We start from the raw sequence: 12,185 nt of genomic DNA, 5'->3' as shown, positions 1-12,185 counted from the left end.
ACTCTGTCAGCTAGAAATGGTATCTATTCATGTTTCTTAGTATAGCCCTAGTTTGTTGCTCTTTGTATATATTTATATATTCTGATGCAAATTTCTTTTTTTTATCTAATCCTAAAATCATTATCAGTTCTTAAAACAGTCTATAAAGATTTGAGAGCACCAAATTTCTGGATTCCTTCTCTATAAGTCATAAGAGGAGGTAATTAGTTATTAGAAAGTGTATTGTTTTTCTAAGGTTGCCGTAATAAATTACCACAAATTTAGTGGCTTAAAACACTCAAATTTATTATCTTACAATTCTCTATACTAGAAGTTTGGCCCAGAACTCATAGGCTAACATCAAGGTATCACAAGGCTCTCTGTGCACCTTTGCAGAAGCTCCAGGGGAGAATCCATTTCTGTGTTTTTTCCAGATACTAGAAGCTGGTGATATTTCACTGGGGGCCCCATCCCTCCAACTTCAAAAGCAGTAATAATGAGTTGAAACCTTCACATTACATCTCTCTGGGCCTTTCTTCAGTAATCACATCTCCTCTTGACTCACCTCTTCTGCTTGCCTCTTCAGTCTTTAAGGACCCTTGCGATTACTTTGGGCATACCAAGACAGGCCAGGATAATCTCCCTCCTATTTTAAGGTCCTCTTATTTTAGTTGATGGGCAGCCTTAATTCCATCTGCAACCTTCATCTCCCTATGTAATGGAACCCAACATATTCCCAGGTTCCAGGGACTGGGACATGTATGTCTTTGGGGGCCATTATCCTGCCTGCCACAGAAAGTAACAACCTCACTAGCAATGCCAGAGGATAAAGAATTGCCACTCACATCCATAACTGTACATTATATCTCCCAACATTTAAGGATATCACAGACTTTGCCCCACCTTAGATTTAAAAAATTCTAAATTATACTGACACACTTTGAAGCGGTCTCAGGTTACAAACTGAATTTCAATTTCAGGAATGCTAAAAGGTGACACACATATGCTTGAGAGTTGATATTTTGTTGATCAAAACCTTTAATAGAATTTTTTTTCTTCCAGTATCTATATACCTACCTACCAATCTACCACCATCTGTGCGACAAAATCAACAGGAAAAAGTGACTGAGGGGATGGTAAAGCAACTTTTACTTTTTATCCTCTAATCAGCTTTTCAGATATAAGTTTAATAAATAGGTACAACTTATCAAATGAAGCATTTATTTATAAATATCCCACAACACAGATACAGCCCAACACATTTAAGATGTACACATCTTTTGCATCAGCAAATGAGCAAAACATCCTACTGTTTCAAAGTTAAAATGCTGATAAATAAATTCTTTCCAAGTCCGTATTTTCCATTTTTAAATATATTCTAATTTATACAATTTTGTTCTATAACTTCATGCAAAGTTCCTTTTCTCACTTTCAGTCTTCTAGTTATACTGCCCTGTGTTATAGAAACACATCACATCACAGAAGAAAGCTGACTCATTATTCTAAGATCTGAGGCAGAGGCCAGGAGCACCACTTACTAACAGTGGTGCTGGACCAATCTGCAACCCCTCGGCAAGGGAATAAAAGGGTGTGAGAGAAACTAGTGCAGACTGAACGCCAACTAAAAACCAGCTGCCTATGGGGCGCCTGGGTGGCTCAGTTGGTTGAGTGTCCAACTCTTGATTTCAGCTTAGATGATGGGATCCCAGGGTCATGGGGACTAAGCCCCCTGTCAGGCTCTTCAATGAGCGTGGAGCCTGCTTGAGATACTCTCTCCTTCTGCCTCTCTCTCTCTTTCTCTCTCCCTCTGCCCCTCTCCTCCTCTTGCATTCTCTCACTCTCTCAAAAACAAAAAACAAGCTGTCTTTGCAAATGTGACAGTTTCACATTCTTTGAGGTCAACAATATAGCTTCCATTATAAAGGTGAGGAATCCAAACCTTCAATGTGTTAGATAATGTGCCCCCATCCCTGTAAGTAATAGAGAGCAGAGGTCTGATTTAAATCTAGGTGTCTGCAAGGCACTTGGGTGGCGCAGTCAGCTAAGCATCTGACTTCGGCTCAGGTCATGATCCTGCAGTTCATGAGTTTGAGCCCGCATCAGGCTCTGTGCCGACGCCTCAAGGCCTGGAGTCTGCTTTGGATTCTGTGTCTCCCTCTCTCTCTGCCCATCCCTGCTCACACTCTGCCTCTCTCTCTCTCAAAAATAAACATTAAATAAAATTTAAATCTTCGTGTCTGATTTCAAAATCCATACTCTATTTTATTTCAGTGTTTCCTTCACCTGTGAAGTAATAATGATAATAAAACTAGAGAATTCAGATTTTGAAGAAATTAAACAAAATAACGTCCACTGAAGTGTTGCTCAACTTACAATGTATAGTGTAAGTCTAACCATTGTTTTTAAAATACAGGTATTTCTCTTCATTTATAACTCAAGTTAATACTATAAATTCAAAGCTTTTAACTGCTGCCTCTTACTATACCTACTGGGAGACTAGGTGAAAATGTCATCTTCAAGTGATCATTCAGGCCCGTATTATCGAAACTAATAGATACAAACTCCATTTTCCTTTCTTCTTCCTCTCTTACAATATTTTCATTCCATAGTACCCAAAGTGAAATGGGCTTCCTTCACATCAGTAATAGATAGAAGAAGCAAGAAGGTATAATTCACTGATGTAACAAAAGCACCCGACAAAAATATAGCCCATAATATTACATACGGAGATTTTTCAATGTGGGTCAATAAACATTTTATTGATAAGCCCTAATATCTTTTTTTGTTGTTACACTAGAGATAGAGAGCTGTTAAGACAACCTGCAAGCTAAAGATGCTTCTTTAACTCTGGGCACAATTCATAAAGGAGTTTTAATGCACCCTCTTAATAACCATGAAAATCATTAATATTGCCCCATATTTTTCTTTCCTTATAAACGAGTATATGAGTATCAGGGAAAATCTATGTCTTATGCCATAAGCTACAGAAGTAAAAAAGCTTAAATTGGCTTAAACAATAAAGAAACTTACTGACTCACACATTTGGAAACCCAGAGGTTAGACTGGGCCCTAGGTTGAACGATTCAGTGATTCAACAATGTCATCAAGGAGGCCCCAAGAATCTAAGTACTCAGGAATACAGAGAGATCTCAGGAAGGGTACTGGACCTTCCACATCCTATGTATTTAGAACCAGTTTCTACCACGCTCTTAATGGACAGGTTGAATACCAAGGGGGACTGATTACACCACTTCCCTGATGAAGCATACACATTTCGTCCAAACACATCAAGATACTTCCTTATTCAAATATGCTTTAAACCAGAAAATAAGTTTCATAGATAATATGTATCATGAATATGCATGATATTTTCAACTAGCAGATTTACCAAGATGCGAAACAGTCATAATAAAAAAGAAATTGCTTTGGGGCACCTGGGTGGCTCAGTTGATTAAGCACTGGACTCTTGATTTGGGCTCAGGTCATGATCTCACGGTTCATGAGATTGAGCCCTGTGTCGGGTTTTGGGCTGACAGTGTGGAGCCTACTTGGGATTCTTTCTCTCTCCCTCTCTCTCTCTCTCTCTCTCTCTCTCTCTCTGTCCCTCTTTGCACCCTCTCAAAATAAATAAATAAATATTCAAAAAAAAAAAAAAAAACAAGAAAGAAATTGCTTTGCCTCATGTTAGCATGGCTTCCTTAGTCTGTGTGCAAGTTATAAAGAGCCGGATAGCATGTATAATTATGGGAGATACTGCCCAGCTCTCAGGTGCTTGAATGAGGCCACAAGTTGATCTGCTACATTAAAGAAGGCTTAGGGGCAAGTAGAGGTAAAGGTAATTATCTTGATACAGGCTTCGCTGTAATCAAAATCTTCTGTGGTTAGGGTGATTAAAACTATGCATCCAGATACAATTTCTGGAGATTCAAACAAGAGGAGAAGAAAACTGCAGGAAGCAGGAAAATCGTCTCTAAATCATTCAGCTTTTCCTTAGGTGTCTAGCTCTTTTTTATGCTATGGCCTCTTCTATGCCAAACAATTTTTTGATTCCATCATTATCTGCCTAACACTATTACGACTATTTTCCACTTACTATCGCAGATTTAATCATGCAAGGTTGATGAGAACTTATGACGAGTACTTAATGATGGAACTACTTAAACATTATTTTTTAAAATACACGATCCCCTTTATTCTTTTTTCCCTTTTTAAATCGTTCATCTTACAAAGAACATATGACATGTCAAAGATAGTTAAGCTAAATTATGTCCTACTCTACAGAAATAAAGCCCACATTCTATGTCAAAACCAGATTGGACTCTTAACCATACCTTACCAATAATGTCTTATTACATACAGCTACATGACTTAAAACTAATATATATAGCTATATATTTATATATAGTTTTACATAAGGATAAGTAAATTATGTAGATGCATTTATATTACCATATCCATAGCCATTCTCTCAAAATTAAGAACTGTGGTTTCATGGATTCTATTGGCTGTGTAGTTATGTTTTAGGAATTTTAGATGTCGAGGACAAAATATAAAAAATTTACTACTCTCGGTACAGAAAATCCTCATTAGTTGGGCAAATGAGATGGGGCTTCCCTGATACAGTCTGCAAAGAACGTCAAGCATTTATAACTCAAAAAAGATCCACTAGCCTGAAAAAGGTCAATCATATTGACATTAATATATTTTGCCTTGATACAGCAGTAATAATAGAATTTTACTGAATTCTATTCATGTATACATCTTTGTGAAAATAAGAAAAAAGAACTCGTGTTATTCTTAAAGCATTGTTTAAAATGTTTCTGCAGTATATGGTGTATATATGTCTTTAAGCTGTTTCGTTAATAACTGAAGTGTTGACAAATGATTAAACACAAAGGTTGGAAATACATACTTGTGACATTCTAAAAACACTCCATTAAAACCAACACTCTCAAACAATTTCCTATACTAAGACAAATGATGTGTTAAAGGTCCCCAGAATGCCTCAAAAGTATACAATTTTTTACATACACTTACCAACTGTATCACATGGTTCATCTTTGTGAACACAGAAATCTTTCCTAGAAAGGAAATAGAAAATGGAAGTAAAATCAGGTTTTCCACAATCGACAGATTATGTGACTCATTTTTAATAATTACATGAGCAAATAAACACACATTTTACCTCCAAGAATTTACTAGGACTAAGATTAACTAATGTTAATTCTAACAAAATATGAGAATTCTTAAATTTTAATGAAGCATTTTTACCTCATATAATCCTGAAACATGCTATCCTATTTCATAAAAAAAATCTCAAAAATAAAATTCTATCTTGTTTTGAATTTTACAGGATTTAACTTTTTTATTATAAAAATGTATATGTCATATTGGGACATGGCTGTCTCTGTCGCAAAAAAAATAAATAAACATTAAAAAAATTTTTTAAGGCGTGAGGAAATTCGTATTTTTACACAGGTAAGATCTAACCATGAGTAATATTCTATAATTTGCTATTTGACCACTGTATCTCAAAGAGCATTCCATAAATTATGAGCTTTAGAGGCAAAGCGTATGAAAGCACAATTTTATCTACCTTTTACTAGCTATGTGACCTTAGGCAATTTACTGAACCTTCTTGTGCCTCTGTCATCTCATCTAAAAAAGGGGGAGGTAATAATGATAGCTATCTACCATGTAGGTTTGTAGTACAGGATAGATGATTTAACACATAAAAACATTTATTTTTTTTAATGTTTGTTTATTTGAGAGAGAGAGAGAAAGAGCGCATCAGCAGGAAAGGGGCAGACAGAGAGGGAGACAAAAAATCTGAAGCAGGCTCCAGGCTCTGAGGTCCAAGCTGCCAGCCCAGAGCCCAAGGCAGGGCTCAAACCCACGAACTTGAACTTAAGCCAGATGCTTAACCGACTGAACCACCCAGGCACCCCAACATATATAAGACATTTAAAAGTGAGTTCAGTGAATAGGTTGGATGAGTTAACACACAGAAAACCTTGAAAACAATGCCAATCACCTAGTAAGCTCTCAAAACTTAGTTGTTGACATCTTTGTTGTCTTTTGTTGTTCTTGGTATTTCTGTACTATAAGCAAACTACTGATGAATGTTTAGTTTCTATAGGATTTTTACTATTACAAACAATACAATAATTAGTCTTTGTGTGTATGGAAGGGAGAAATGTTTTTTTTTAATTCCTCTGTCATAGCCATCTGAATGCCATCTCTAAATGAAAAATGATTTATAAAAATTAAGTGCAACACTCCGATCAATTTCACCGACACCTACATTGAAACGATAATGGTTAGTTTTCAATTCACATTTTGCTCAGCCCACCAGCAGCATCTGTAACTTAATATTTATGTGTAGTTTTGTAAATGTACCATGCATATTTAAAATGTAAAGAAATAAGGGGTGCCTGGGTGGCTCAGTCAGTCAAGGGTCCTAGTCTTGATTTCAGCTCAGGTCATGATCTCACACCTCTTGAGTTTGAGCCCCACGATGGACTCTGAGCTAGCAATGTGGACCCTGCTCGGGATTCTTTCTTTTTCTCTCGCTCTCTCGCTCTCTCTCTCTCTCTCTCTCTCTCTCCCCACCCCTCTCCTGCTATCTCTCTCTCTCTCTCTCTTTCTCTTAAAGTAAATAAATAAACATTAAAAAATAAAATGTAAAGAAATAAAAAAAAAAGATTCTTAAATACAGAGAACTGGTGGTTTCTTTTTTTTTTTTCAACGTTTATTTATTTTTGGGACAGAGAGAGACAGAGCATGAACGGGGGAGGGGCAGAGAGAGAGGCAGACACAGAATCGGAAACAGGCTCCAGGCTCTGAGCCATCAGTCCAGAGCCTGACGCGGGGCTCGAACTCACGGACCGCAAGATCGTGACCTGGCTGAAGTCAGACACTTAACCGACTGCGCCACCCAGGCGCCCCAGAGAACTGGTGGTTTCAAGAGGGGAGGTGGGTGGAAGACGAAATAGGTGAAAGGGAGTAAGAGTACATGTATCATGATGAGCACTGAGTAAGGTATAGGATTGTTGAATCACTAACTTGTACACCTAAAACTAATATAACAATGTGTGTTAACTATCCTGGAATCAAAACTTGAAAAAAATGTTTATTCTCAAATTGTTTGGGGACAAGCTATACATGCCCATTAGATCTAGCTAACAAATTCTGATACATAATGGCTTAAGAGGGGAGCCTGGGTGGCTCAATCAGTTAAGCATCCAACTTCGGCACAGGTCATGATCTCATGGTCCATGAGTTCGAGCTCTGTGTCCAGCTTTGTGCTGAGAGCTCAGAGCCTGGAGCCTGCTTCGGGTTCTGTGTCTCCCTCTCTTTCTGCCCCACCTCCACTTGCACTCAAAAATGAACATTAAAAAAATAGAATAAAATAAAATGGCTTAAGAAAATGAGAAATTCTGAATTTATTTTTAAATTTGTTCATGAAAAAGAAATGTTAAAATTCCACTGTGGTTATAAATTTGTTTCCTTGTGATTCTAATTTTTGCCTTACAATGAAACTAAGTTATCTCTGAACTTTTATAACTTATTTTGATTTAGTTTTTACTATTGAATGGAATTGTAAATGGAATGGAATGGAATGGAATGGAATGGAAATCCTACTTATCCTAATATTTTCCCTGTTAAAGTCTATTTTGTCTGATATTAACAAAAATTAATATATTAGTAATACATTAATATTTGCCTGGTATATCTTTTTTCTTTACTTTCAGCTTTCATTTTCTCTAAGTCTCTTATAAACAGCATATGGTTAAAATTATAAACATGTTTATATAATCTATTTATTTTTTAATTTTTTTTAACGTTTATTTATTTTTGAGACAGAGAGAGAGCATGAACAGGGGAGGGTCAGAGAAGGAGGGAGACACAGAATCTGAAACAGGTTCCAGGCTCTGAGCTGTCAGCACAGAGCCCGATGCGGGGCTTGAACCCACGGACTGCGAGATCATGACCTGAGCTGAAGTTGGACACTTAACCGACTGAGCCACCCAGGCGCCCCTATATAATCTCTTTATAAGTGAATTTAATACTTTACTATGGATGTATTTGGATTTTTCTCTTATTTGTGAATTCTATGTCCCAAGTTATATCTCTTTTCTCTTGTTTTTCTTTCTTCCTATCTAGTTTTATTTTCCTATATCTTCTGTCTGCCATTGCTTGAAAAGTAACATTAGGTTATGTTCAATATATGGTTACTTTTACTTTTAAAATACATTGTATTAGTTCCCTATTGCTGTTGCAACAAATTCCAGAAATATAGTGATTTAAAATAAATGTATTATTTTACAGTTTCAAAGTCCAAAGTCTAGAGTTCACTGGGCTAAAATAAAAGTAGAGGCAAGGGGTGCCTGGGTGGCGCAGTTGGTTAAGCATCTGACTTCAGCCAGGTCACGATCTCACGGTATGTGAGTTCAAGCCCCGCGTCAGGCTCTGGGCTGATGGCTCAGAGCCTGGAGCCTGTTTCCGATTCTGTGTCTCCCTCTCTCTCTGCCCCTCCCCCGTTCATGCTCTGTCTCTCTCTGTCCCAAAAATAAATAAACGTTGAAAAAAAAAAAAAAGTAGAGGCAATACTGTGTTCCTTCTGGAATCCCTAGGTGAGATTATGTTTCCTTGCCTTTTCTAGCTTCTACAGACTGCCTGTATTTCTTGACTCACAATTCCCTTCTCTCTTCAAATCTGACAATGGCATCACTTCATCACTACCATCCTAACATCTCTCTGACTCTCTTGCCTCCCTCTTTCCCTATAACTTGTGATTGCCCTAGGCTCCCCTAGATAATCCAGGATAATCTCCCAATCTCAAAATCCTTAACATAATCACATCTGCAAATTCCTGCTGCCATATAAGGTAACATAGTCACACGGTCTGTGGATTAGAACACAGACATTATTCTATGTGCCACATTCAATTGAAATTTCTACAGTTAAAAATTATCTTCAGTGTCCTCCTGAAAAAAGGACATCATAATGCTTTTAATTCAACTGTTTCCTTCAATCTTTCATATTATTTTTATCTGATATTATAATTCTATCTCAATTTTTAAAATCACAAGTTAGATCGGCTACACCATTAATGCTTATTTAGATTTGCCCCTGTATTTATCAATTTATTTTCTCAATAATATCTTGTATCATTACTTTCTAGAGAGCTTGTTATTCTGCAAGTACATTGTTCAGTATCTCCTTCGGGGAGGATCTATGAATAATAAAATGTTCCAGACTTTGTTTCCTGTGTATTTATTCATAATGGAACAGTGCCTAAGTGCAGAATTTTAAGTTAACTTTACAGAATTCAGCACATGAAAAATATCATTTCATTTATTTCTAGTATTCATAAATACAGAATAGAAGTCAGCATGCATTTGGTTTCTGGTTAAATTTTATTGAGATATGATTGGCATATAACATGGTTTTTGGTTAATTTTAGGATTTCTTTATTTCTCTGTAGATGTGCAGTCTCACCTAGATGTTTCTAGGTACTGATTTTGATTTTATTTATCTTCTTTGGTCCTTGGTGTTTTCCAATTTGAAGATCCTATGACACATAAAAATTCTTAGCATTATCTATGTAGGTATTCCTCTCACATTCTTTCTATTATGCTAGAATACCTTTAGGTCTTTAAATGTATTTTTGTTCTTTTCATTCTAATGTCTGTAACTCTCAAGAACTCTTTTGTAATTCCATCTGCTAACCACTCGAGGCAGCCTTCTGGAAACATCCCACAGATATATCATCCAATCCACTAGTACTCTCTTCAGCTGCATCTAATCTGCTCTTCAACTCAGATAGTGAGATTTTAAGTATAAGTACCTTTTTTTTATAGTTGTTTTATTTTCCTCAATTTTCAAATCAACTTTTTACCCCTCAAACAATTTATTCTCACATTTTGATTTTTTTGGTGTTTTTAATCCTGCAAACAGGGTTTTTTTGTGTGTGTGTGTTTTTTTTTTTAATCCCAGCTTTTTAAATTAGTCTTTACTGGGACTCCTGGCTCTTATCATGAAAGATGCTGTCATTTTGTGTTGTTGTTGTTATTTGTGTTTAATATTTATTCATTTTTGAGAGAGAGACAGACAGAACATGAGCAGGGAAGAGGCAGAGACAGAGGGAGACACAGAATACAAAGCAGCCTCCAGGTCTGAGCTGTCAGCACAGAGCCTGACACAGGGCTCAAACTCATGAACCATGAGATCATGACCTGAGCTGAAGTCGAACACTTAACCAACTGAGCCATCCAGGCACCCCATGTCATTCTGTGTTTTGAAATTCTATGGTGAACTAACTTAGTTGCACTCTATTTGCAGTAGCCTTGTGCGGTGTGAGTCAAGAAAGGGCCCCTTCAGAGTACTGTTGTGCATGGTTTCAACAAGGGTTTCAATGTGGAAATCATATTTGTGGTACCAAATCCCCAGAGGAGCTGGTTTTTTCCTAACTTGCGGTCATGGCTGAGCTGGAATGCTTCCTGTCGACAGCCTGTGCTCTTTTGCTGAGCTTCTACCAGATCATACTTTAGTCAAAGGTGTAGTTATCTAAGGGTTCTGGCCTATATGCAATCATTTCAGCTCCACTGCCACACTCGCAAAGCCTCAAAGTATTCTCTTCGTCTGGGAGTTAAATCCAAGAACCCAGAGGTTTAGGTCCAATAAACTCCTCCCAGGGAAACTATCACTTTACCTCAGAAGCTCTCTTTTGTGTTTTGCTTTTGTGTGTGTGTGTGTGTGTGTGTGTGTTCTATTTGTTTTTGCCACAGCCTTTAATTTTTTGGCTCATCTGTATGTATAAAAGGAGTTTTATTCTATTTTTTCTACAATTCCAAGATGTCTATAATGGGAACATCTCATTATCACATAATTATCAGATTATCACATAATTAAAGGAATGGAATATAATTTGTGACCTAACATATAGAAATCAGAATAGAGAAACATATATGTATTGTTAACCTGATTAGATCGTAATGTACATAGAATCAAGCCATATAGACTTATTCTATTATCACACTTTATATCATGCAGTTTCTTTTACCAAACTATGGAAAGACTGTATAACTGCCTCAGTGAGATGTTCACATTGACCTCAATTGATAATAAACTTTTTTTTCAAAGATACCTTTCTACAAGTGGGGAATGTGTGAATTATGAATTATTGTAAACATTAGTAATTGTTACAATATTGCTATTTCCTTTCCATAAGATTGGAGGAAAAAACGGGTATGTGTGGATAGCCATGGATATGAATGAACTACAGAATGATGTAACTTACTATCAACAATTAATCATTATAATTTTTTACTATTCCTCCTGGCAAATATCTGACAGACATGATTTCCATATAGAATCAATCCTTGATTACTAGAATAAAGTAGACAAAGGTAGAGTTGCAATAAAGAAGACAAAACATGGGGCACCTGGGTGGCTCAGTCAGTTGAGTGTTCAACTTCAGCTCAGGTCATGATCTTATGGTCCATGAGTTCGAGCCCCGCATTGGGCTCTGTGCTGACAGCTCAGAGCCTGGAGCCTGCTTTGGATTCTGTGTCTCCCTCTCTCTCTGCCCCTCCCCCACTCATGTTTTGTCTCTAACAAAAAATGAATAAATGTTAAAAAAATTTTTAAATAAAAGAAGATAAAACATAACCTTAAATAATCTATTTCAACACAAGTCACATAACTGACTTAATATAAACTTGATATATTTAAGTAATATTCAGGATTTAGGAATATGTTTACCATTCTGCAGTTATGTACAACAAAAATAATACAGGAATGACTGCCAATCTCACGAATTTCTGTGCAAAGAATCACTTGAAGATTTGTTATTCCTGTGGGTCTCTCAGCTAAGAACACTTTTCCAATACTTCACCAGGATTCAAGAAAGGCAGAAACTCAGACCCTCTTGCACCTTATGCTTTCCTTTTCCTTTCCTCGCTAATTAATTCTACCCTTAAATATTTGGCTTTGGTTTGTTTTAGCAGCCATGTTTTCCTCTGCTCCTGCTTTTAGACTGCCTATCAGAGACATCTTTGCTCTAGAGAGACCTACTCTAGAGACCTCTCATCTGGCTGCAGGGGAGTCAATCATACCCCGAATGCAATAGACACAGTGCAACGTTACAGTTGCTACCTACTGATAACTGTGTATTTCCAAACAAGAGGAACAGCACAACA

At 36.8% G+C, this 12,185-nt stretch overlaps 1 protein-coding gene across 5 annotated transcripts in view; it reads right to left on the bottom strand.

The window, feature by feature from the left end:
• ADAMTS19 (ADAM metallopeptidase with thrombospondin type 1 motif 19) overlaps positions 1-12,185 on the bottom strand; it is a 241,930-nt gene that overhangs the window by 162,309 nt on the left and 67,436 nt on the right. For all 5 annotated transcript variants that reach the window (XM_023254781.2, XM_023254786.2, XM_045058633.1 and 2 more), the window contains exon 7: positions 5,017-5,060. In XM_023254781.2, the coding sequence (XP_023110549.1) occupies positions 5,017-5,060 (44 nt within the window). The remainder of the gene's footprint in view (positions 1-5,016; positions 5,061-12,185) is intronic.

The sequence above is a fragment of the Felis catus genome, chromosome A1 (assembly GCF_018350175.1).
Source record: "Felis catus isolate Fca126 chromosome A1, F.catus_Fca126_mat1.0, whole genome shotgun sequence".
NCBI lineage: Eukaryota > Metazoa > Chordata > Mammalia > Carnivora > Felidae > Felis > Felis catus.
The sequence above is the reverse complement of the archived record's forward strand: the minus strand, read 5'-3'. Positions and strand labels throughout refer to the sequence as shown.